Here is a 27,641-nt window from a genome sequence, read left to right as displayed (position 1 = left end):
GAAAAAATATAATAGTAGTAATCAATGGTGTTCATGATAGGCGATCACAAATTTATTACACATGTTTCAAGAACTGGTAAATACTTGAAAAAACATCTTGAAAATGAAAATAATTAACGAATAAAAAGCTCCCAATTTTAAAAAAGGTATTATTCTATAACACATGGAACACTTAAAATTAAATTCATCTAAAATTTAAAAATAAGAAAGAAAGTCTTCGTTAATGAGAATTGTTTGTTAATATGAATGATCAACCCCTAAAACTGATAAAAGGGAAAATTGAATGGTTACATAAATGATATTTTTATTGAGAGATAAAAAAAGGAATATCGATTAATTTTCAATATTGTACAATAAACACCTTTTTTAATTTAAAAATTTACTCAAGGTTCCTGTCTTAGGCAGTTGAACTTGTCGAAGTAGCGGTCCGCTTCAGTTTCCGTGATGTTTGATTAGGAGCCACTGAATCTGTTTCAAGAGAAAAACAGAATTGCCCATAACCCGTTAAACGATTAGTGATAGACTAGACGACATGAGACGAGACGGTGCTAAAAAATCTAGAAAATGTTATGAATATGGACTAATATGCACAATTAAGGAAAGATAAATATACAAAAATTGTACATTTACATAATATCCTTAAAAATCATGAAATGCACTAACTCAAAAGGATTTAAATCCATACAATTATCTAAATCTAATTATTCTTTAGGTGATACATAATAACAGCAGTGAAATAAAATATGAGATTAAACGATGTTTAAATAGCATGTAATTAAATCTATTTATTTTCAAGGTGATATATGATTATGATAGTGAAATAAAGTACGAGACAAGATGGCATTAAAGACTCGTTAAAACATTAGCAATAATAGAATAGAGTTGATGGTGTTTAGATATAACAAAATAGGCAATGATTATAAATTACACAATTATTATAAAACTAAATTATCCTTGTGGTGATCCATGATTATGATAGTGAAACAAAACACGGAGACAAGATGTGTTCCCGTTAAACAATTAGTGCTAGGAGAATAGACTAGATGACATTAATATATAACGAAAATAGTGCGAAATGCACTAACACACAATTATTTAAATCTATACGATCATTATAAATCTAATTTATTTTCCCAACGATGCATAATTATGGCAGTGAAACAAAATACTGAGACAAGATGTGTTCCCGTTAAACAATTAGTGTCAGGAGAATAGACTAGATGACGTTCAAATATCACGAAAATAGTGCGAAATGCACTAACACACAATTATTTAAATCAACACAATTATTATAAATCTAATTTATTTTCACAACAACACATAATTATGGCAGTGAAACAAAATACTGAGACAAGATGTGTTTCCGTTAAACAATTAATGCTAGGAGAATAGACTAGATGACGTTCAAATATCACAAAAATAGTGCAAAATGCACTAACACACAATTATTTAAATCTACACTATCATTATAAATCTAATTTATTTTCGCGACGATACATGATTATGGTAGTGAAATAAAATGCGAGACGAGATGAAATTATCTGAGGTGCACATGGTGGTGGCATGAATTCCGATTGTCCCATTTTAATGGGTCAGACCACCAGCTCATATCACGTGCTTACACATTCAATCTTGGGTCCCTTGCCTCTCACATCCTCACATTATTTTCTCCCTATATATATTTATATATCCCACCTATAATCCAATTACAAAATATAGATTTATTCATTACATTTATTAGAGTGAATGGTTGGTATATCATCCTAGAATTTCCAACTTCCAATTTTTTTTTTTAATTTTTAGTTGAATTCATTAGTTGTTTTTGTAAACTTATTACCTAATTTATACTTTTAAAATATATTTAAACAACTTTCGAAATCGAACTAATCCGACATTAGTTTTATACGTAGAAAATATCAAACATTATAAGTCAAGACTAATATTACGTGATATAATATCAATAAAACTCAATCTTATCCTAATTATACACATTTTGAATACTTTCATGGTTTACATAAATGAAATATCATTATTATGGAGTTGGTAATTTCATTTATGGGCATTTTTTCTATGAGTACGTAATAAATTAAAACTATAATGATAATCAATATATATAATAAATTTAGATGGTACTACTATTTAATATGGCAAGGATCATTTAATTCACAAAATGTAAACCAAACCAACCATGTACTACTCGTTAAGCATAGTCATACTATAAATAGGACACAAAATTTGTGTCGTTTAAGTTAAAATCATATTTTTGGATAAACCAACTTTTGTAATTAATTGAGACACAATATTAAACTAATTGCTGCAGAGAAATCCAACATGGATAAAGCCTGTCACCACGTGGAGGACTGCAAGTGGAAAATGACTATCTTCAATGTGGTCAAACACGACCATATGAATTATTTTAGATTCACTCATAATTTTGTTAGATTCCTTATTTTTTTGGATAAAATTAGAGAATTTTTTTTATCACAATATAATACTCCATACATAGTTGGGTATATTCATATAATTAAAAAGTTATAATACTTCATTTATCCCATCCAAGTTATCCAGTATTTTATTTAATTATTCATATCAAATATCCACCTTTTATATTCAAAATAAAATTTATCTTTTTTAATTTCTTAAAAAGTTCAATATATTTTTTATTTATTATCATACTCAACTGCTGCACCTCAAACACTCAGAAAAATAACCATCTCTAAACAGAAAGTAACGAAAATAAATTGCGATTAAATGCTAAAATAAGAAATTATACTTTAAACAATAGAGAAAAATATTATCATACCACTTCCGTCTCACAAAAAATAGATTTGTTTTACCATTTTGACTCACCAAAAGTAGTGTATTTATCTATTTATAGTAAATATTTATAGTAGTAGTACTAAGTTTTATTTTTCTCTAACAATATATCAACCATATTTTCTTCTTTAACTCACTTATTATATCAATTTTGTATCAAATTTGTGTCGCTCACTGCTAAGACTATTCTCGTAAACGCAAGTCATATAATAATGTATGATTAAATAGCAAGAATAGTAAATCAAATATGTAGAAAAATATTGGGAAAAAACACTTACCCGAAGGAGAAGGAAGCGAGTGTCTTATTGGTTGTAGTGAAGGGAGGGGGTGAGGGGTAGGAGGATAGGTTAAAGAGGTGCCCTCCATCTGCGTAGGATAGTAGAGATAAGACGGACCCGGCATACGTTGCGCCGGAGGCACTGAAAACGCTCCTCTGGGTGCGTACCCATAGTAATAGGGTGAGCCCAACGCAGAGGATGAAGCCCCATATAGCTGATTGTAGTACTGTGATTGCTGCATATGTGGATTGTACATTGTCTGTCCAAATAAAAATGCCTTATGTTTTTGCTTAAACAAGAATATGCTCTTTACTTGTGTGCACATCTAAAAATGGCTCTCACACATTCACATATATGTACATCTCAAAGTTATGCTAAGTATATGTGAGTACCATCTATTTATATTGTTCGCTTTAGTCCACGACTAACGTTATTTGTTTAGTTTTATATATTCACCCCGTCCATTTAGTATTATAGTTTATCTGTTTTAGTTCGTCACACCAAAATATTTCTCATTTCTATTAATAAAAAATTTCACATAATTTTTTCTCTTTATCTATTTTATTTTACCCATGTTACCTACCAATTGCATGTTAAACTTGTGTTATTCATAAATAAGACTATTTGTGGACGGAGAGAGTTTTTAGTTTGATACAAATACCTTAAATTGCGTTCATGATATTATAGATAACATGAACAAACTGAGTTTAGATTTGAAGTAGTAATTTGTAAAAGTAAAGACGTCAATAATAAATAAATGTAAAAAACAAATAAGAGTTAGATAAACTAAAGAGAGCCACGTTTACAGATGGTACTCGATAAGATATCTAGTAATCCATCTCATTCTAAGTGGAGCATTTTCTAATTCATCAACGGATTTATATAGTCTTGCTTTGTGATTTAAGTGAAGTGAAAACAAAGTAGGAGATAATAATAATTTTATTTTAAAAAATATGTCAATTAAAATGAGACAAAGTATATAATTCCATTTTTGCATGTTATTTTGGCACTGAATTACGCATACAAGTATTTAATTATATTATATCTATATGAGTATTAAACATGCATGATAGACTATGTCGAACTAGTTGAGAAATTATAAATATTATACTAGTAAAGAGATTTGAACATTAAAAAAGGCTAACCTGCTGCTGGTAAGCATAATCGGGTGAATAGCTTGTGTACCTAAATCAAAATATGTATTCAAACAAATTAAATCAACTAATTTACTATCATAGGGGGAAAATATTGAAATAATTATTCACTTAAAAATGTTAACTAACTAATGTATTGGCTACCATGATAGATAAAAGTTGATTGAATAATAAAGTCTAAATTCGTGAATAAGTGATCGACACGTCTCAAAAGTCTACTTTCCAATTAAATAAATTTAACAATGATTTAGTAACACTAACTAATTAAAACTTTTCATGGATGCCTATTTTATAATGAGTTACACTCCATTAACACCTGTCATCAATATTCTTCCAAATCATGACTAATTAAACAATAGTGATTAGTTCTAATCTTACTTTAATAATCAAAATCTTTATATTAACTTTTCTACATATATTTGCTTTTCAATAATAGAATTTAAAAGCATTAAAAGTCTCTGTGGACTGACAATTTTGATACATCGATTATTATTTATTATCCATCTGCCAATATCTACTGCATTCAATTGAATTCAATAATTTCACTTTAATTTAGCTCTTGATTATCGTTTTTTAATAAATAAATAGTAGTAGTAATATTTTTACTATGCACTGATGAAATAAAATACGCGATCACGTATATTATACTATACCCGTAAGGTGGGTACATGACGGGCGGATGGGGCGCCACGGGAGGAGGAGGCGGTGGCAACGGGAGATACGACGACATTCCCCCTTGCGCCATTCCGCTTCCTTGATACACGTTGGCAACTTGATTTCTACCTACATTCCGAAAACCAAATATTTCAAATTTCAATTCAAAATTCGAATGTATTTTAAATTTCGATTTTGAGTTGAAAAATGTGCCTCGAGGAGGCGATGGTCGAGGCCGCCCCAACGAAGCGATATTGCAATTGGCTCGTCTCCCGTCGATCATCGGGTTCGGATCGGCGCAAGCTCGCCTAGCGGATTCAGGATCACGAAACGTCACCTGTAAATATATCAATTAATAATAATAATTATTATTATACTCGTAAATATAAGTAAGAGTAATAAATTAATAAAATAATAACATGTCATTATCCAAAGATGAAAATGTAAATTAAAAAAAAGTGTTAAATGAAATTCAAATATCCAACGATGAAAAAGCGAATAGGAATAAAATAAAATAAAATAGAAAATGAGAAATCTCACAAATCCGTAGCCCTTGGATTTGCCGGAGTTCTTATCGGTGATGATGACAGCTTCGAGAATATCTCCAAATTGATCGAAATAGCCGCGCATTACGTCGGTCGGAGTCTCCCAGGCGAGGCCTCCGACGAAAACCTTGGTGAGCGTGGTGTCGCCGAACGGCGATCGGTAATGCTGGTGGTGCGCCATCCGATCGAGCGAAAATTCAACAAATTTCCGATCGTCGATGGATCGCGAGCTTTGGCATGATCTCAATTGATAGATCGGCGGCAATGCGGAGCGACTTCCGATTGTTTGCGGCGGAGTGGGAGAGAGGGAGGGAGAGAGAAAGGGGGAAAAGGTATCCGACAGTTGCAAACGCTGATTTGCTGTATATGAGGAGGGAATTGGGATTTGTGGGTTTGTGTACTCGAATGACAGCTGCGTGACTAAAGAGCACTTGACTCTGTCCTCTCTGTCTTTCACCTATTCAAAATTTATTCAATCTCTACGTATTTTTATACTCGTATTCTACGCTGTATTTATTCTGTTGAAATTCAAGTATATGTAATTACTAGTCAATGAAACACGACTTAGTTGGTTAGTGGTAAAAATTTATCCTACAGCAGTGATCACAAAGTAAATGACTAGACGGTGATGTGTAACTTTATCCTACAGCGGTGATCACAAAGCAAATTTATCCTACAGCGATGACGTGTAACTTAGTTGTTAGGATGTTTCTAGGAGGTCCGAGACTCCGAATTACCAATTACAAATAATCAGGGGTTCGAATCACCACAACTAAAAAGTAGAGTACCAAAAAAAACTAAAAAAAAACTAAAGAGTGGAGCATTATTGACTTTATGAAGAAAAAGAATCTCAATAACCAACTTTAAATCATTGAGCCAGTCGTCTTATTTTTTGAGGTGTCTACAAATTATTGTACTAGTAAAGTAGAGTCGTATTCTTTCTATCACAGTGTAATTGAATCGTATTCTTTCGAGTCACCTATTATAATTGATTCATGTTTTTTTTTTGGAAAAAATCAAAATATTTAATTTCTTTCATTTTGTTTTCTCCTATTTTACTCATTTTTCAATTAACTATGTCTTTGTTTATTTACTTTGTTTTTTTTTTCCACTTAAGTTATTAAACATTCATTCGTTAATTTACGTATTCAAGAAAAAACGTCTCAACTACAATAGAACAGAGAGAATAGAGAATATGCAATAATCAATATAACAAAGTTTTGCAACCACAATAATAATACTAAGCACTCATTCGTTGATATACGTACATAAGAGATATGCTTCAACCATAACAAAAAAATCCTTAAAAGACCATTAAATGAATCAATTTTTATTCAAACAAAATATGGCAAAATATTATAGATGAATGACGTCAATCTATGCAATATTTAGGGAAGTATATAGAGTCGTTCAAACCCTACAATAGATATTCTTTAAGCTACGTGAGAACTTGTAGACTTTTTGATTGGTTAATAATGTCAACTTACCAAGTTGCATCGTATGTAAATTGATAGCTTACGCCATATATGTATATTTTTTCAAGCAAGGTATGGACATGAGAATTTAAAGATTTAGATAATTTGTCGACATGATATGATAATATGGTATGAAAGATTGATTGTAAATTCATGTACATTATTGTAAAATTTTGAATTTTTTCATATGTTATAAAGTTGGCTATAAAATACATAAATTTCGAATTTCAGAAAAATAATGAAAAGGTTCAGAGTTTGTGTATATTTTGTTACCAAATTTATAAGTATCTTACGGGGAAAATCGAAATTTGATTATGGTGTGTAAATCTAATTAACTTTTTCATATAAATTATTTCATTTCGTACTTTATACATGTAGGGTAATCTTATTACAGTATAAAAATATTATTTACGCCATCTTATTTACAGACAAATTAAAGAAATATGATGTACAAAATATTCAATTTATAAGATAAAATTACAAATTGTATCCATTTTTTCATGTATGAATAAATTACCAATCATAAAAAATGTTACCTTTATTCATACGATCATTTTAAACTTTATAAATGTAGGGTAATTTGATTATACGAGTAGTATTTCTAATATTAGTCACTCCATATATCTAATTTGGATACAAAAAATTCATGATTTTTCATTGCGATATGCCCATCATTAATGCCTAAACTCATTATATTCCACTTAATTCTATTCCTTTATAACAATCACATCCTAATTGTTTTGGCTATTACGACGATTAATTATTTGAGTAATAAGTCAAGATTATGGTTGTCTTTTGTCAATATCCAATTGTGTTTATTTAGAGAAATTCAACTACGTTAAGATGCTGATTAAAATACACACTGTATTTGTTAAAAGGGAACTAACTCCAAAATAAACTAACACCACTAATTATTAATATCGATTTTTACAGGTATTAAAATTGAATAAAAAAATGTGGTTGGAGAATAAAGAAATTTAACAACTTTTGTAGGACAGATAATTAAGATATAAGTAGAGGCACATGAACTCACGTTACAATCATAAGATTGTACACTTAGATAACTGCCCTAACAGCCAAAAACAATGTCACAAAAACAGTTATCGACAAGGTCGTTTATTATTCCCTGTGTTTTAAATAAATGTTTTATTTATCTTTATTTCTTAATAAGTGTCCCATTTTAAAAACTGAGAGTATAATTGCGATATTATTTTCACTTTTTTTTGTGTATTTGACTACTTGTTGAATCTATGTCTTGATAATATATTAGTTATATGTATACATGTATATATATTATGATAATGATTAAAATTACAAAAAAACATATTTAATTTACTATTTTCTTGTGTGATTTGATGATAAAAAATCAAAGTGAGAATTGATAGTTCGTCAAAAGGTGCCAAGATAAGAAAGGCTTCCCACCCACACATATGTACGTGTGTGTATATATATATATTTATAAATTTAGATATAGGGGTACGTTAAGATGACAACACATATTAAAATAATATCATACCACTATTTCTGGCCAATCATTTGTACACGTAGACGAATAATAAGCTGCCATGTGGCAATAAAAAAAATGCTCAAGTGTAAAAATCTCGGTCATGTTGTATATACATGTATATATACAACAATGTATATATCAATTTTTTCTCGGCCAGCAATATTCAACCCGCTATACAACAATCTATAGATTGTTGTGTAACGTTTATAATATTGCTGGATATGTAGTGTCATGATGTCATTTTAAGAGGTGTTGTCATTTTAACACAAACCTTTAGATATATATAAAAAAATGACTGTTTTTTTCATAATTTTACCCAACACATGCCAATTGCCAAATTATAGTAAACTAATAATAGCTTTATTAAAATTATTTGTTTATCCACAAAATGAAAATATCCCACAAGACAATGTATTTCACCTAAGTTCGTATATAATTTAGTTTTTTTATGTGTAATTACACAAATGTTATTTAGTCAGCATACCCAATCACTGGAAATTGAATCACAGGATAAAATTATACAATATATTCATTGTATATTTATAATTTATAAATTCCATAATGAAAACAAATTTGAACTTTCAATATCAATTTTTAGAAAAATATTCGGCAATGTATTTTCATATTATTATATTATAAATAATACCATGAATAAAGTAGTCTGATTGAGATTCAATTTGCAATTTTGACTAGAAATGTTTTGTCTAATTGGCTGACTTTTCTTGGAATTCCCAAACAGTCAAACTTGTCAAACAAAAAGTTAAAAGAAATTCTTATTTGTTTTTATTAAAAGTAAACTGTCAATTAGTTTAATATACAACATAGGATATGTTATGTAAATATCATTACTTAAGTTGAGCTGTCCACTTTATAAGATTCGTCCAACTTTGTGAATGAGTTTCCCATCTGTCACGGCGTCGTTTTATTGATTGATTGCATTATAAAACAGTGGATTTGTGTGTCACCAATTACGTTTTTTCAATCAGGTATAAACTCTCCAGCCATGAAAATGACGAGCAAGAACAAATCATACTAGTATAACAAAAAGGTAATACTACCAAATAGACAAAATCAAACATTGAGTCTAAACTATATCACAAAGGAAAAATAATGGACAAACACAAAAAAGAGAAGTAAATCGACATCACACATTACGTTAGTAGCATAGTGTAGTTTTATAAAGATAAGATCCAAAATATAGAAGAAAAAATAAGTGTTTTTCACCACTCTACCACCCAATGATCAGTTTTGATCCACTTAATCGACTAAAAATTTAGTGGTCCGAACATATTATCATATGATCTGACGTTTAGTAACAATCGCAAACCATCACATAACAATACAAAGGCATCTATATCAAATTACTTTTATAATTAAAAATATATGCGAATTATTGTATAAATATAGTAGGTATACGAAATAATTGTGGAGTTAAGACGAATTAAAATACATTAAGTAATCATTCAATTTGTATATTAAAAATTAATATTCAATAGTTGAACACTACAACGACTATAATCAGGAAGTTTTGACGTGAACTTATTTTACAGCAGGACATAAATATTGATTCTCTTATTTTTTTTTTATTTTTTTTATAAATATTGACTCTCTTATTTATGCTTAAATTGTTTAATTTTTTAATAATAAGCAATCTTACTTATTTGGGCTTTTCAGCCCATTAAACACCTGGAGTAAATAGACTGAGAGAATAGTATTAATTAAAATTATCCAAAACAATATGGGGCTATAAGTGGGCCCAGACATAAGTACATTAAAAATAGTACTTCCTCCGTCCCAACTAATATGACACACTTTCCTTTTTGATTTGTCTCAATCAAATTGATGCAATCCTATTTTTGTTAATTTTATCTCTCCAGTTAATATATACTCAACTACTTTAATTTTTCTCACTCCAACAAAATGTTCAACTCTCTTTCTCACTCTATTTAATACCTACGCCCTCTCTTTTTCTTTCCAATTAAACACATTAATCAACTTTTCCTAAAATCCCGAATTGAATAAGAAATATGCCATCTTAGTCAGGGCGGAAGGAGAAAGTAGTATTATAAATTTTCGTATAAACTAAAAAAAAACTAGTACTGTATTAAATAGGTAATATTGTTGTGGATGAATGTTTATTCATTATTATCCTCACCTTACACTGCCAGCTAACGGATCATCTTCCTGTTTTTATTGTTCATCTATGAACTGGCACGCTTGTCCTCTGGCCTGTGGGAGCTAATCGTTTATCGAAAAATTCATCTGCGATGAGCATTGTTGATATACTCATCGATGTATGATTCATAATTATTACTCACTTCGTCCCGCCATCAGCGAGCCACTTCTTTTGCACATGAGATTTAAGAGATTAATATATTCAAAGAGTTAAAGTGGAGAGAAAGAGAGAGAAAAAAATATAAGCACTACAAAAAATGCAGTCATTTGCTAACACCCTCATTTCCATTTATGCTCGCAATTGTTCTCGGAAATATTTAGTAACTTGCGAGAACAGCCCTGTGCTAGCAAATATTTTGGTCGCAAACAACCCCTTTTTTTTTAGTGAAGGGTGAAAAGAATTAATAAAATAGGTGGACAAATAAAGTAAGAGACACAATTTTTTACCTAAAAAAAGGACTCACTTATGATGAGACATCTCAAAAAGAAAAATGACTCGCTTATGGTTGGATAGATAGAGTTCTAATTTTTATGTATTACTTACTCCTTATGTTTGGTAATACATGTTTCATTTTACCATTTTACTTTGTGTGCCATTATGTTCTCATTAAACTTTTATCATACGGAGTACTACTAAGATATAAGTTGAAATCATATTTTATTGACTTGTTATGTTCATATTATATTATAAAATTAGTACTCCCTCTGTCCCACTCTAGCAGTCCCGTTGACTTTTCTGCACTCGTTTTGTAAAAATGATAATAAATAGTTAAAGTGGAAAATGGTAAAGTAAGAGAGAGAATAAAGTAGAGAAGACTCTTCTCTACTTTATTCTCTCTAATTTTACTATATCTCCACTTTAACTATTTATTATCATTTTCATAAAATTAGTGCAGAAAAGTCAACGGAACTGCTAAAGTGGGACGGATGGAGTATTATACAGACACAAGGTTCACTTTCAACCAATATTCCTTCATATTTTTTAGTTAAAACTCGAGATGCTAAAAATAAAACATCTGTTCGCAGACCAAGTGAATATACAACGAATTTTGATTTAAAAAATGTGATGCGTACATTAAATAAAAACAAAGTCTTATTTATTGACTTTAATTGTGAATCTCTTTTATTGTCAAAGTAGGATATGCAATAGATAAAATGTGTGTAACATAAAAATCCACTTATTGAGTTCCAAGTTATATGAATAAAAAAGAATGTATTATGCATAAATGTCTAAGTATAGTAATTGATTAGTTTGGCACAATGAGTGGATTTGGCCAATATATTATGATTATCTGTGTAATTATGCTTCTATCAACCAACTATTCTTTGAGTTTGAATTCGAATTCTAAGTTTCTATGGATAAAGCTTCATCAAATCATTGTGTCGCCCACTATTAAATCATGCGTTTCCTTTCAAACAAATTACCTTCCAAATTCAGTATTTCTAATTGGTGATGCAATTTCCCCTGTTGAACCGAGAATAATATTTATAATATTTCCACATATTTGTGACCATTATTTTGTGACCGAGAATAATATTTCAACGTTTTACCCTTATTTGGTTTATTTTATACACTTAATTCCTAACTCTAAAAATTACTACTGACGTTATTATTTTTATGCAGTATTTTATGTACTATTAAACTTTATATATATATATATAAAAGTCTTACAAATTATCTAAATCAATTAAATATGTACTTTGAAATAAAATTTAAAAATTATAGCCTCTATCGATATTTTTTTCTGCGTTGGCCCTTATTCTGTAAAATATAGGTAACGCACACTACATGCATAATAGAATAACTAGCAAAAAACAACAATATCAACCCAGATCTCAAACTTTGGTTATCTTTATATGGTGAATAGCTAAAAATAATTCTCAGTTACACAATAAAAAGTGAATATAAATAAATATATTGAATGCTAAACAGGCCAAAAACAAAAATATAAAAAATTCTAAACGTGCCAAAAATTGGCTTCATAATATAGAATTTGGGCTGCAAAATCTCTACCCATATCACCTCACCCCAGCCCAAATACAATATACAACTCCATACTATTTTTGTGATAGAAATTAAGATAACGAAACATAACTAACATTTATGTAACAATAAGATCAAGCTGAAAAGAAATATTACATCACAGCCAAATTATGAATTTATCAGAACAATAATGTTCATTAAATTCAAAATTAAACAAGAAATTCAATTTTTCAATCACACACCTCCACTTTTTTTTTTTTCTTTTTTTTAAAAGAGAATCAATAATAGTTCGTCAATTAAACCGTCGTGCAATAAAATCTAAACCTTACCCAACATCACTTCATCAATGATTTTATGCAGATTCTGCCGCGACGAGCCCTTAGCCGCCTCCTCCGCAAGATTCTTCCATTCCGCCGACCGCCTCCTCATCTCCTTCCCCTCCTCCCCAACCATCAAACTCCTCACTTGCTTCTCCACCCCATCCCTCTTCACATCACTATCAATCTCCATCCCCACCCCCCAGTGTGAGCAGCAGTACCAACAATTGGTCTGCTGCTCCGCGAAAAATGGCCAACAGATCATTGGGACTCCGCTGGCCATACTCTCAATAGTCGAATTCCATCCACTATGCGTCAGAAACCCTCCAATAGCCTGGTGCCCCAGGACTTTCTCCTGGGGGCACCAGCTCGCCATCTGGCCCCGCCCCTTTATCACCTCCAGAAACTCCGGTGCCAGCACCGCGTTTTCCCCGGAGACGAGATCGGGGCGGATGATCCACAAGAAGGGGACGTCGCTGTTCGCGAGGCCCCATGCAAACTCGGTGAGTTGACCCGGAGTCATCACGGTTATGCTCCCGAAATTTACATAGACGACCGAACCGGGTTCTTGGGAATCAAGCCAATTGAGACACTCCGGTTCTTCCTTCCATAAGTTTGAACCGAGCCGGTCCAATTGGGAACCGGTTAACTCGGCTTCTAAAAGATGGAGCGGTCCGACCGCGTATATGGGCGGGAGGAATGCGGAGAGCGCGTCGAGAGCAACTTGCTCGAGGGCCTCGAATGTGTGTAGTATGATTGCATTGGCGCGTTGGGCGCGCCCGGTCTCGGAAAAGACGAATTTGATCATGAAATCGTCGAGGTTCATCGTGCGGATGAAGCTCGGGATGTCTCGCAGGCGTATGCCCTTCAACGCCGGAATTCCTTCAACCACCGTGTCGAGGTATCCGTTGGTTAAATCGCTCGGGTCTGTGTGTTGAAAATTTGAAATGAGCCGACGCGAAGATATATTGATTTATTTTAATTTTTTCTAAAAAAAGGATTATAGTAATTGTTTTGAAAAAGAAAAAAAATGTAGTAGTACAAAATTTAATCCAAAGTACTATTAATTATCTGAATTATATATGACAAAAATAATTTTATAAAACATTGAAATGAATAAAAATTACGACCACCGCTTTAGTGAATCCAAATTTATTTAACTTTTGGTGTAGGTAATGTCAACATCAAGTATACAAGTTGTTGAATTAGTTCAAAGAATTCGTTAACTTTTGCTTTTAATTTCTACAAATAAACCATTATAGTAAGTATCACTTAGTTAATTTTCTCAATATATTCTATGGCCAAAAAATTCGTCATCCTATATGTGCCTTCTTTTTTTTAGAATTATTTATGTATTACTATTATGGTAATAGTTTATATAATCACAGTTTAGAATATACACATAAGTTTGGTAAACGTTGAACATCCTTATTTATTACTCATCTGCTTATACGACTTCACAATTAATCACTGGACCATCATTCACATGAAAATATTAGGAACACGTGCAAAATTAGTAGCACCAAGAACTTCAATTCAAACAAATAAATAAAAACCAAACATTTAAGTGATTCTAACAAAATATTCACACAATTTTATAAATATGGCAATAGGGATGTATTCATATTTTACTCTAAATGTATGAAAAACACAAAACACTTATAGGTCTATTGGATCTTGTTATTTAACAGTTAGATTAATGTCAAGCGTAATCCAATAATGAGATTTTTAGTCTAATAATGTAGCTCAGCTAATAATGTAGTTTTTTAGTCTAATAATATAGATTTTAATTAGCTCAGCTAATAATGTAGATATTTAGTCTAATAATGTAGGTTGACTAATATTATCACAGCCATCCAATCTATGGATGAAATTTTATGAACAAAAATGTCTCAGTTTTCCATTCCACCACATTTTTATAAGTGGAAGGACTATCTGATTTATTTTATCTCTTTTTTTTTTTTGTTCTCTTTCCATTTATCACACTAAGAGAACATAAAATTCGTAGTGAGAAAAAATGTAATGCTGCGAGTGGGAAGAAAGGAGTACCTTTTTTTATTTTTTTTATTTTATAAATATAGCATAAAATAGAGGTGAAATTAGTATATATAAAGTTGTAAATATATATGTACCTTTGAGTGGTGCATAGCCCATTTCAATGATCTTTCCAAATTGGGTGTAAGCGTAGAATCCAACGGCGCTTGTGGTCCAGAACAAAACCTCGGGGAGGCCGAGCTCGGCCGCGGCCTCGGTGGTGAAGCTCATGACTCCATCGGAGACGATGCAGGAGACGGGAGGAGCGTCCCCGGCCTCGTTGAGCCGGGTAATGAGCTTCTTGAAGGGCTCCAAGCAAGTGGTGGTGGTGGACTCGCATAGGGACGGTACATCCTGGGTCGCGTCCGTGATCTCCGAGGGCGGGAGGCCGTCGGGGATTGTCTCGAACCGGAACCCCGGGAGGTCGTCCAGGGCGCCGGCCCCGCGGGCCTTCAGGAGGCGGCGGTGGTTGTAGTCGGTGTTGACGAAGGTGATGTGGAAGCCGTCGTGGTGGAGGAGCTTCGCGAGTTTGAGCATCGGGTTTATGTGGCCCTGGGCCGGAAATGGGATGCAGATTGCATGCGGTTTCCGTGCGCCCATGGTTGCGGATTTATATTAAATTAAAATATAATGTATTTTTTTTCGATCGAGAAAAAGCTCAAACCAAAAGACAGATTCTGAGGTGATCACTCAAAAAAAACAAATGAAGAAGAGGGAAGTTGTTTGTGTTTGAGAATGAGGAAGTGATGCATTTGTGGCAATAATATTGTTGTTATTTATAGGCAGCAAAATTGTGATTTTCAGCTTCATATTGATTTTCTATAATTATTTAATGGGAAGTCAAAAAATAGGGGAGATTTCATTTAATTTATGTAATTCAAATAAGAAGAGAAATAAATTTTGTATTAAGTACTAGTATCATTTACACGCGTTACGTTAGTCAATATGTCCTTTAATTTGTGTTTGGAATTTTTATAGGCATGTAAATGATATATAGGTTGACAAGAATGAAAATCGAAATAATATTTTTAATATTCCTTTAATTTTGTTTGCCTACTCGACATTATTGAGGCATAAATATATGGCTCAAGCTCAACCGCCCATTAATGCGCAATTTCATAAATTATTGTACTGGCATTGACAAAAAGGCACTCCATGTATTTAGGTGTATATTACTATAAGAAAAGAAATGAGAAGAATTGTTTTTATCAAGAAACTATTCTCTAAAAAGATAGCATTAGACAAATTTTCAGAAGTTAACTTGTAGCTTGAGGCACTGAGAGTAGATTTTGATAAATTTTCTTCCTATCCCATAATGATATTTAAAAAATGTTGTTTCTCAGATTAGAAAATATTGCCAATTGAAAAAAAAATCAAGTATAATTGCATGGTGAAAATAACTGAGAAACTCATTAATTTGCAAAATTTAAGGAATTTCTAAATATCACAATTATATTAAAACGTTATGGTGTCATTTATGCTCTTAAAGTGTGTTTAATTTATCTTCTTGAAATAACTTAATTATTTGGTACGGATATAAATAAATATTTTGTAAGGACCACGCGATTATTCAGAAAATACAAAACAAAAAATTGTGGATGTAATTTTTCGAAAAATATTGGGTAAAATATGGACGTGAAAAAATAATTCCCTATGTCACACGTATGTGTACACATAAACATAAATGATAAATATTCGAATGGGTCCAAGCATTTTTATGCCTTCTATATAAATTGGATATGTTTCCTATTTAAATTATCAAAAATTCATTCGTATATGTGTTCGAGATTTATTTTGTTTTTAGAACGAAACTTTATCAATCTCAACTTGCTTAAAACACAAGGACACGAGAGTGGCACGTTATAATTGGACCTGCTCATTAAGAATTGAAGTACTACATGACAAGTGATATAGTTGGGGAACCACGTGCTCAATATAATAAGATATCATCCATCCCTCCTAAACCCGTATGAATTATTTCCTTATTAGTCTGGTTTTAAAAAATACACACCTTCTAAATTTAGAACAGTTAAACAAACCCATTATCCATAAATATTATTTTTTACAACTTATACTATTGCACTACACTATTAATAATATGAAATCCACCCTTCACTAATACTGCTACTTATCTCTTTTTATTTATTTTATTAATTATACATTAAAAATTATATTGAATCAAAAGTTTATACTTTTCAGGGACAAATACTAGTACTAATTTATCCTTGGTGACTATGGTGCCTCATATCTATTGCTTGAATGGAAACATTGAAATTTTTAGCCTTAGATTAATACTCCCTTCATTCCATGTTACTCGCACTTTTCATTTTAGGCCGTAAATTTAATATTGATTTTTTAGTGTAATTAAATTAGAATTTTAAGTATAATGAGACGTCACTTAATAAAGGACCTCTTAACTTAAACTAACATATTAATTAGAATAATAATGCTGTCCTTTAATGCACATTTAATTATTTTATTTTAATAATGGATTACAAACTATCGTTCACATCGTAATTTACAAATTATTATATGATTATGAATTATTTATTATTTAAATATGTCCTACCAAAACTAATGAACGTGGACAATTTTTATATAGTCAGTCCATTCATTAAAGTGAATTTTTATTTTTTTACTTGGATTTTGATATCTTAAATTATGTATAACCTATTATACACATGCTTTTTAAGAAAGATACCCATTTATTTCAAATCCACTAACTTTTTTTTTCACTTTTTTTTCCTCTCCCCCTTCTCTTATTTTTCCCCACTTTATATTTAAAATTTATCTATTTCAAAGATAGAGGGAGTATATAAGTTAAGGTTTATTGAGGTAAGGGGAAAAGGAGGTAACTATTTTTCAAACAAGTTATTTCAATACATTTATCATTTTTTAAAGATAAAGGGGTATATAAGTTGAGGTTTATTATAATAGAAAAACGAGTGTAACTATTTTCAAAAATTAATTTCAAAAATATAATTATAAAATATTCATCTACGTATTTTTCAAAATAATTTTAATTTTTTTTAATTGATTTTATTTTGTTAAAACAATATTGCATATGGCCCAAATTTTCCCAAAATAAAAAATAAATATTGGGGGTTTCAGTCAAAATTAAATAGACCTTCCTTTAAATTCCCCTAAAATTGTGGCAAAGTGATGGATTCAAAAAGTAGTACTGTAATACAAACACATGTAGTTTGATTTTTTTAAATTAATTAGTAGATTATTCAAAAGTCATGAAATTTTATTAATTATGTATTGGTTTTTTTTTTTTTTACTGCAAAAGAGGGGTATTTGGGCAATTATTATACTATTATATTTCCCTTTTGCGATAAAGATCCAAAAAATTCTTTTTTCTCTTTGGGCAAACAAATTTTTTTAAGTCTGGAAGAAGATTTGGGCTTTTTGTTCTATGTTATTTTGCTCCCTTTGATGGTTGTGAAAAAGGCGATTTCTTAAAAAAACCAAATTATATTTAAAAGGGGAAAAAACTTATTCTTTAGAGATTGGGATCATTGTATAAAGCTTTATGTTCGAACTCCCATTTCTACCGAGCCAAGTGCACGAGGGGCGCCAAATAGTAAAAAGATGTCCCAAAAAACGACAAACCATCACTACTTAATGGTTTTACTAAGATGACTCTTCCTTTTTACTCTTGCCTTTGATTTGGGTTTTCATGTTAACCGTTTTGTTTTCCACGCCTTTTTTTTTTTGTTTTTTCTGTTTTGCTTCCCTTTCGCTATTGGATTGTTTAATTTACCCCTTTGATCTCGACTTGCCACTATTTTACATGTGATTTTACTTTCATATAAAAAAATTTAAACTTAACAATAGCATGACATAATTCCTTAAAAACAATAAACACCATCCAAAAGGGAAAACTTTTATTCATAACATAAAGGGTTTCTTACAATCATAAAAACAATAATTAAAAATTTGCATAAAACCTCAAACAACACATAAATAAGATGTCACAACAACACACTTTAATTATTCAATTCAAGTGCTCGGCCACACAATCTCATGATCAGAAGTAATCACATAAATTGTATATTCAAGAACAATATAACTCGCAGGCAAATCCATCGAATAAGTGCTCGTAATCGCATATCCCCTAGCGAAACGGAAGGCGCCGGTGCCCCGATCACCGGCACCTCCTGGACGGGCGAGCAGCGGGTTCCGGCCCGCAATGCAGACCGTGCTCCCGTTGACTCCCCGAGGTGATGTGGAAGTTCATGGTGAGTGCGACGGCCAGGTTTTGGAGGTCGGCCGAGGCGGCCGTGCCCTGGGCCCGGGCGACCTGGGCCGATTTGATGTCAGGGTCGGCCGTGACCCGGTCGTCGAAGACCATGACCTGGCCGAAGACCGTGGGGGAGGTGTCGGTGATGGAGGCGTTCGCGACCCGGAACAGTGTGGCGTTGGGGCCCGCGCCCGGGTCGTGGACGTAGAAGGGGAAATTTTGTTAGTTTTTTGTGGCCTTTGGTGATGGTTTGACCCACGCGCCGGTGGCGCGTGCGGTGGGGAGGAGGAGGAGGAGGGAGGTGGTGGCTATCAGCATTAGGGCTATGGTGAGATTCTTCATCTTGGGGGAGGTGTTGGATGAGGGTGATTGTGTGTTTGTATTTATAGAAGGATTGTGTTGGGAATTAATTTAGGGTTTTGTTAGGAATAATTATTGTGATGAATTGATTTTGAAGTAGTTTGTAGATCCAATTTGAAGTTCCACTTGTGACAAGTTGGAAGTATATTACTCCCTATCCATTAATACAACACCAATTTTGACATGACACAAATTTAAAGAAATATAATAGAATGGAGTATAAAATATTGTGAAGGTGAGTCCTACCTTTATGATAGTATTAATTTTAAATTGAAATGTGAGCAAAATAAAGTCGATGGAATATGAGGTCCATTAGCTAAAATAGTAAAATATCAAATGCGATATTTATTGGTGGACGGACGGAATGGCTAAATGGACACATATTGAGGGCGGAGAGAGTACTAATCGTGAGTACATGAGTAGTTATAAACTTTGATCAAATTCTCGACCGCTTTATGAATACGAGAAACAAAATATTAAATCTGAAAATTTAATTTTACTTAATTGTCCCAATGTCGTTTAGTTAGGATCAAAACGATGTTATTTTATTGAAATTAGGAATTTTCTTTTTTTGTTTGCTTATTTATTCACTTAAGTATTCTACATGTATGTGTCACCTCATAAAAACTAATGCACATTACTGCATTATTGTTGAAACAATTGTAATAATTGAAACATCGTACTTTAAAATTATATTTTCAAACTTTATGCTACTAATTAAGCTTTTCTTAAATTTTATTTTAGATGACTGATTACGTTATGCTTATATATTTTTTAAAAATAACTCGCTACCACGTTATAGATCTGACTTTTTATTATATTATATCTAAAATACTACTTGGAAAATAATTTAAAGAAGTCAATGTTGATCAGATTAAACTATATGTAACATCCTTAAATTAATTTAGACTTAATGTTTGAGCTCATAGACCTTAGCTGTATATTCCTAGAAACTATACTTAAAAGGAGAAGAAGTTTGCACGTCGGAATTTTTTGGTATTTTTTATGCAGTGGGAATTTTTGTACTTCTGCAAAAGAGAAGTCTCTTAAATCATTTTTGTCCTTTCGAAATTTTTTTATTTATTTAATGTGTATTTTTATATTTTTACTGTTAATATATCTTGAATGTATATAGTTTCTGCTAGCCAAACGGATGTTATGTTACGTTTAGGCCCTAATTGTCTTATTGGACCTATCCCATCGTCTGGCGATATTTATATGGAAGTATGACACATAAACTCTATAATCCGAAATCAATCAATACAATCTGCCTCGCTTCCTGCGTGTGGACGTAGCCAACACAACGTTGGTGAACCATGTAAATTTGTGTCTCTTTATATTTGTCTTGATTACACAATTGATCTATTCTGTCACAACATTTCTAGTCATTATTCTCTCTCCCCTTACTTATCATCAAACACTATTATTAATCCGACAAAAGAAAAATCATGACTAAGTGCTTTAGGGGTGTTCGGTTTGCAAGATTGTATCCAGATTAAATTTGTAGTGTGTTTGGTTCATGAGATTAAACCCGCAACCCAATCCTAGATAGGTAATCATGAGATAATTAGCCATAGCTAACCTCCTATGACTAAAATAATCTCACAACTTAATCCTAGATTGCATCTTGGTACTCCCTCCGTTCCGGCGATAGTTGAGTTATTTCTTTTCGTACTCGCTTTAGAAAAAACGATAATAAATAGTTAAAGTAGAGATATAGTAAAGTAAGAGAGAATAATGTAGATATCTCTCTTACTTTATTTTTTCTCCATTTTAACTATTTATTATTATTTTTTTAAAACAAGTGCAAAAAATAAAATAACTCAATTAACGTGGAACGAAAGGAGTATTATTTTATCTTTGAAACCTAACACCATGTTAGATTATTATTATTAGTGTTGCCTTAAGTGTCATAAGTTTAGAAGTATTAATCACAGTTATTAAATTCATGCAATTAAAATGTTCTCACCGTCCGAAGTTCCATTTATCATATCACATTAATCAAAGTACTTTAATAATAATTTTCTATCAATTATTCTTATGGATAGGCTTAAAGTCCAAAATGATCAAAGGATCATCACATTTATTACTTCAATATTAATGTACAAGAACCTCATCCAAATTGTTTTTCAATGAATAAAGCCCTTTAACAAAATGGCCCAATTCAAGGAAAAGAAGGCCCAAATAACTAAATCAGCATAGCCCAACTCGGACACAGCCCATTAGCGGCATGTGAAAGAAAATCGAAACCAGAGCATTCAATAAACAGTGCCAAAAATCACAAAATTTACGGAAATTTCCAACTTTGTTGTTTCGAAAACACAATTTAAGCATAAAATATGGAAAGATGAACTGAAATCCCGACAAATAAAAAGAATCTACACCCAAAATCAAACGAGATTTGGAGTAATTTCTGGAGAAAATGTAGCAGTTCGTTGAGGATTTTCATCGAACAGGTGGAAGTCATACAGTCAGAGAAACATAATCCGACAAATAAGCGTAAAATTCCCTTCGTCATTTCCTCAGTAAATCGGTTGAAACACAAACAAGCGTATAAGTTTCGAAATCTTGAAACTCATGAAGAGGCGAAACAATTTGGTTAACCCAAAATCAAACATTTAATCAAAATATAAGATGTTACTTGGACATTTTATCCAACAGTTGGGGAACACCGTACACGAAACCGAAAAATGGCGACACTTTTCTTCAAAAACAGAAGCTTATGAAGATGAATAATCAAAGGAAGGAGATAGACGAACGATTTAAAAGGCATTCAGTCATATGAACAAACACGTTGTGTGTATGGAATTCATGCATTGAAACAAGGCGTGAATTCTAACATTTTCTACTTACACTTACGGCGGACAAGGGGAACAACAAAACATGCCCTATAATCAATATAAGCTCTTTCCCATTATTTGTCTCACTTTGACTCGGTATGTATTTTAAGAAATATGTTGATTAAAAATTTAGTAAAAGAAAGAGTATATTATTACTACCTTCGTCCCCCAAATATTGTTCCACTTTGATCCTAAGACGAGTTTTAAAAATATAATAAAAATGAGTTGAAAAAGTCAAGTGACCTGGTCCTACTTATATATTTAGTTCTATAATAAAATGTGAGAGAAATGAGTTAGTGGAATATGTGGTCCAATACCAAAAATGGTAAAAAGTGAAATGGGACAAACTTTGTGGACAGACTTTGAAATGGCTAAATGAGACAAACTTCATGAATGGAGGTAGTATTATAGTACTATCTCCGTCCCACGATAGAGTCACATTTGGTACGAAGCAAGGATTTTAAGAAATGTAAAAAAAGTGTGAATAAGTTAGCTGGTCTACGGTTCCACTTATATAGAATAGTATTAGTTTTAGAGTGAATTATGCAAATGGTTCGAACTATGCGTTGCACGAAATCAGATCATGAACTTTAAAAATATGTCCTTGAACTGATGTGTAATCACATTTATGGTACTTTTTCATTATTCGTCACAATTTTGCATTAAAAATGCCCCCAAGATATGGAGAGTATTTTTGGACTTTCATATCTAAGTATTGGATATGATATTATCTCTATCTCTATCTCTATGTTGAGTATTGAATATGATATTTTCTTATAGTTTGAATACCTAAAATAATATTTTTCATTTCATATTTTCAATCACTTTATGTCAGATCATCTTTCTTCTTCTTCTCTAAAACTTTTAAAAAATAAAAATTAAAATAAAAAATACGATAACAGTCAAATAACAAGTCCCTAACTTTATTACTATTAACTTTCGATTTTTCCCATAACATCGTAGAAATGTCGAAACCCCTTAATTTATTATACAAAGATGTCTAATAATAATAATATTAACAATAACAATAATAAAATCATACACACAACATATGTCTACGTGAGATCACATAAACAGTATACTCGAGAACAGAATAACGCGCGGCTTTATCATACAAATAAATTCCAACAACGGCGTATCCCCGAGCGAGCCGAAAGGCGCCCGTGCCTCCGATCACCGGGAGCTCCTCGTCGGTTCCAGCAGCGGATTTCGGCCGGCAATGACCAACGTGCTCCCGTTGAACTCTCCCGACGTTATGTAAATGTTTGCGGTCATGGCAATGGCCCCGGCTTGGAGGTCGGCGTAGGCGGACGTGCCCTGCGCCCGGGCGACTTGCTCAGATTTGATGTCGGGCTCGGCCGTGACGCGGTCGTCGAAGACGTTGACCTGGCCGAAGCTGGTGGGGAGGTGGAGGTGATGGAGGCGGTCGCAACGCGGTACACGGTGGCGTTGGGGCCGAGTTCGAGGTTGTGGACGTAGAAATGGAGCTTTGTGATTTTTTTGTTGCCTTTGGTGAGGGTTTGGACCCACGGGCCCGGGCGGGGTGGCGGCGGTGAGGAGGAGGAGGTAGGAGATTGTCAACATAAGAGATGTTGTTAGTTTCTTCATCTTTGGAAGATTGGAGTGGGAGAGTTGGAGGTGTTGAGTAAGGGTGATTATGCAAGTAATATATATAGGGATTATGATATACTAATATGCTAACTGATTTATAACTTACAATGTACATCCAAATAGATCACACGGACACGAAATATGTAATATTGTAAACACTAAAATGCATATACATTTGTAGAAGTTATAAATAGATTTCAGCAGATTGCATTTTAGTTATAGACAAATTGCATTATTTATTGTTGAGTCGTGCATTTTAGAAATAAACAGTTTAATTTGCATTTTATATATAAACGGATTGCATTTATATATGGTTTATTTTACATTGTAGACAATTTATATATAGTTAAAATGCAAAGTTAACAATATAAAATCCAATTTGCCAATAACTAAAATGCAATTTGCGTAAATCCATCTACGGCTTCACAAATATATCCGCTTTTTTGTGTTTACAATATTGCATGTTTATGCCACGTGGCAACACGAGATTAAGATGCGTCATAAGCTCTGGGATGTAATCAAATGCTAATCTAAACAAGCGACGAAATTTATTGAGGGGGGCTATATATTAAAATTTTTGTAGGGGAAAAATTTTCTTATACTTTTCTATTTTAGTGGGGGCTTTTACACATTAATTCACACAAATTATTAACAAAATTATAAGTTTTTATAACTAAAAAGTAAAAATTGGGGAAGGGCTTGCCCCCCCCACCATAATTTTTCCGCCAGACTTAAATATGAAAAACCCCAAACTAGATCCGACCGAGAAAATGTTAACACGACAAAATAACATCAAAAAAAAATGTTAACACCGTTTGGTATTGTGTTTACATCAAAAACTTAAAATTTTTCGCTTTGTTGACATTATGTTGACGTTATGTTACATTGTGTTGAAAGGATTGCAGCATAGAAAAACCATTAAAAAACTCAACAAGGTTTTAGAAAGCAAATGAAATGAAAAGGGAAAAGGGGGGCATTGTGTGAAGCACTGAATTGTGATATGTTGTGTGTCCACATTCGTGTGCTGTCTCTTTAAGTATTTATTTCATGATTTTATAGTTTTTTTTCCTTAGATAAGGCAATAAAGTTGAGTAAATTACAAACTCTTTTGTGGTATTCTTTGACGTTTTTCTCGTTTCATATTGAGAGAGTCGAATACTCACTACAACAAATATGTATTATAAGGGCGCTAAATTAGAGACGAAATCAGTTGCGTCGTAAAGTTTTAAAGGAGAGTTTAAATTTGAGACGCAACAAAATTGCATCCCTAAATTAGGGACATATAATATAATTGCGTCTCTAATCATTTTAGTTAAGGACGCAATAGATGCGTCTCTAAATACAAAGGCAATAATAAACAAACACAATCGCATCTCTAATCTCAGATTAACAATCCACTCGATTCTCCTATTTTCTGCGCCGGATCCCCTGTCGCGTAGAACGTCCCCTCATGGAGGCTCCCCGCCGCTCTCACCGGAGAATCTCTCAATATGAAACGAGAAACAAAAAAGTGTCCTTAGACTTCTTTTTTCTTGTAGTGACTCTTTGTTTCTTTAGGATGTCTTGAAATAAAACTCTAATTATTTCTTCAAAATCGTTGTTCTCCGCTCCTCCACATCTTCATGTTGTATTGTTTTGCAAATGCTTTTCGGGCTAACTCCTTGTTAATCCCAACCTCGGATTTGTAATTTGTATTTTCACATTTAATTTTAATTAAAATAGCCGATTTCAGCATCGGATTTATTTGCCCACACATGAGAAACCCACGCTTTCATAATTGTGTTTAGACTTGTTATTTATTTTAGTACTGTATTTCATTAATTATAGTAATAGAGTCGAGTAAATTATAATCTCCTTTTTGGGTATTCTTTGCCGATTCTTTCACGGTCCATTTTAAGAGAGTCTTATGTGATTAAGTACAAACTCTTTGGACTTTGTTTCTTTAGGATGTCATGAGAAATGAAACCCTAAATATATCTCCAACACCATCTTTCTTTTATAATAGTTGAATTGTTTCGGTTAAAATCTAGTTATCTCAACTGGTGCTTTCATCTCGAACCCATGCCAAATTCGCGTACACTAACTTTTTCAATCCATTTTCTACGTACATTTCTTAAAATCCGAGCCAACTCAAAGTGAGTATCATGTACTCCATCCTGTCCCAAGTTACTTGAGCGTATTACATTTTGAAATGTCTCCAAATTACTTGAGTCATTTTTGTTTTTAGCTAAAAACAAAACATATGATCACATCTACTTTATTATTTCTTTTACTATTCTCTCTCTTTTTTCTCGTTACTTTATTCACTCATCCACTTTATTGAACTCACTAAATACAACTTTCTTAAATCTCAGGCCAAAAGAAACGTCTCAAGTAACGTGGGATGGAGGGAGTATGAAATTGTAGAGAAAGTTATGATTCTCATTTTGCACCAATTGATAGAGATAAGACACACTATACGTATTCGTACATTCATTTCGATACCATAATCTTTAAATAACAAGTTTCCAACTATTGTAACTTCCGATTTCTCGCATAACATCACGTAAATGGAAAAAAAACATTTTATTTATTTTACAAAGGACCATAATAATAATAATAAATTTTTGCATTCAAAAGCCCGTCCAAACTATCTCGTTCGAGCGAGTGATCACATAAATCGTATACTCGAGAACAGAATTAGCCGTCGCAAAATCAAATGAATAAGGAGTGCTAACGGCATATCCACGAGCAAGGCGGAAGGCGCCGGTGCCTCCGATCACCGGATCTCCCGCAGCCGCCGTCAACGGAAGGCGGACGGACACGCAGAGCGTGCTCTTGTTAAACTCTCCCGCGGTTATGTAAAAGTTGACGGTCATGGCGATGGCCACGGTGTGGAGGTCGGAGTAGGCCACCACGCCCTGGACGCGGCGACCGGCCGGTGTTGATGTCTGGCCCGGCTGTGACGAGGTCGTCCAAGACGTTGACTCGGCCGAAAGTGGTGGGGGAAGTGGAGGTGATGGAGGCGCGCGACGCGGGACACGGTGGTGTTGGGGCCGGACTCGTGGTTGTGGACGTAGAAATGGAGCTTTGTGATTTTTTTGTTCCCCTTGGTGAGGGTTTGGACCCAAGGGGCCGGGGCAGCGGCCGTGGCGGCGAGGAGGGAGGAGATTATTAGCATAAGAGCTATTGGTAGATTCTTCATCTTGGAAGATTGAAGTGAGAGAGTTGGAGGTGTTGAGTAAGGCAAAGATTTATATATGTATATATATATATATACATACAAGAATTACTCTCTCCTCCGTCCCATAAAGTTTGTCCCAATTTGATCCGGGCGCCGATTTTAAGAAATTGTTTGATTCTCAGATGAACGAATTAGTATATAGGAATAAAAGTTCTACATTGAGATTGAGAAGCGGTATTTAATGTCTATTTATGGTAGATTTCAAAGTGGTACAAACTTTGTGAGACAGGACAAAAAATGGTAAAAATGGACAAAAAGTTAAAAATAGAGTATATTACTACTAGAAGAAAATTTTAGGGTTTTACAAGAATGAACGATCATGATAGATTGGATTTTGAAGTAGTCGGTTAGTCCTCTACTGACCTCATTTTTTACTCTACTTACTCATCTTCTTTCTTTTGTTTAGTTAGAGAAGAAGTCC

At 32.7% G+C, this 27,641-nt stretch overlaps 2 protein-coding genes and 1 pseudogene across 2 annotated transcripts; all 3 read right to left on the bottom strand.

Annotated features, from left to right (window-relative positions):
* Nucleotides 1-397: 397 nt before the first annotated feature.
* On the bottom strand, nucleotides 398-5,866 carry LOC125199898 (RNA-binding protein 24-A-like). Its single transcript, XM_048097753.1, has 6 exons — nucleotides 5,444-5,866; nucleotides 5,117-5,240; nucleotides 4,903-5,032; nucleotides 4,241-4,280; nucleotides 3,096-3,354; nucleotides 398-468 (listed from the first exon to the last, which is right to left on the bottom strand). The coding sequence occupies exons 1-6, from the start codon at nucleotides 5,627-5,629 to the stop codon at nucleotides 398-400; spliced, it is 810 nt and encodes a 269-aa protein (XP_047953710.1). The 5' UTR covers nucleotides 5,630-5,866.
* A 6,639-nt stretch (nucleotides 5,867-12,505) lies between these two features.
* LOC125199896 (7-deoxyloganetin glucosyltransferase-like) lies at nucleotides 12,506-15,668 on the bottom strand. The gene is made up of 2 exons (XM_048097751.1): nucleotides 15,039-15,668; nucleotides 12,506-13,833 (listed from the first exon to the last, which is right to left on the bottom strand). The coding sequence occupies exons 1-2, from the start codon at nucleotides 15,538-15,540 to the stop codon at nucleotides 12,908-12,910; spliced, it is 1,428 nt and encodes a 475-aa protein (XP_047953708.1). The 5' UTR covers nucleotides 15,541-15,668; the 3' UTR covers nucleotides 12,506-12,907.
* A 7,717-nt stretch (nucleotides 15,669-23,385) lies between these two features.
* Nucleotides 23,386-23,963, bottom strand: LOC125199901 (annotated as a pseudogene).
* Between the last annotated feature and the right edge of the window lie 3,678 nt (nucleotides 23,964-27,641).

Source organism: Salvia hispanica, unplaced genomic scaffold (assembly GCF_023119035.1).
Source record: "Salvia hispanica cultivar TCC Black 2014 unplaced genomic scaffold, UniMelb_Shisp_WGS_1.0 HiC_scaffold_722, whole genome shotgun sequence".
In the NCBI taxonomy this organism is placed as follows: domain Eukaryota; kingdom Viridiplantae; phylum Streptophyta; class Magnoliopsida; order Lamiales; family Lamiaceae; genus Salvia; species Salvia hispanica.
This window is presented reverse-complemented; position numbering and strand designations above follow the sequence as displayed.

What these genes read in the sequence shown, in the direction of transcription:
- LOC125199898 (XM_048097753.1), bottom strand. Translation starts at nt 5,629, where the DNA reads ATGGCGCACCACCAGCATTACCGATCGCCGTTCGGCGACACCACGCTC. An exon ending in TCGACCATCGCCTCCTCGAG is followed by an intron (nt 5,033 to 5,116) that starts GCACATTTTTCA and finishes TTCGGAATGTAG; the next exon opens with GTAGAAATCAAGTTGCCAAC. An exon ending in ATTATGCTTACCAGCAGCAG is followed by an intron (nt 3,355 to 4,240) that starts GTTAGCCTTTTT and finishes TTATTTGGACAG; the next exon opens with ACAATGTACAATCCACATAT.
- LOC125199896 (XM_048097751.1), bottom strand. Translation starts at nt 15,540, where the DNA reads ATGGGCGCACGGAAACCGCATGCAATCTGCATCCCATTTCCGGCCCAG. An exon ending in GGGCTATGCACCACTCAAAG is followed by an intron (nt 13,834 to 15,038) that starts GTACATATATAT and finishes TTCAACACACAG; the next exon opens with ACCCGAGCGATTTAACCAAC.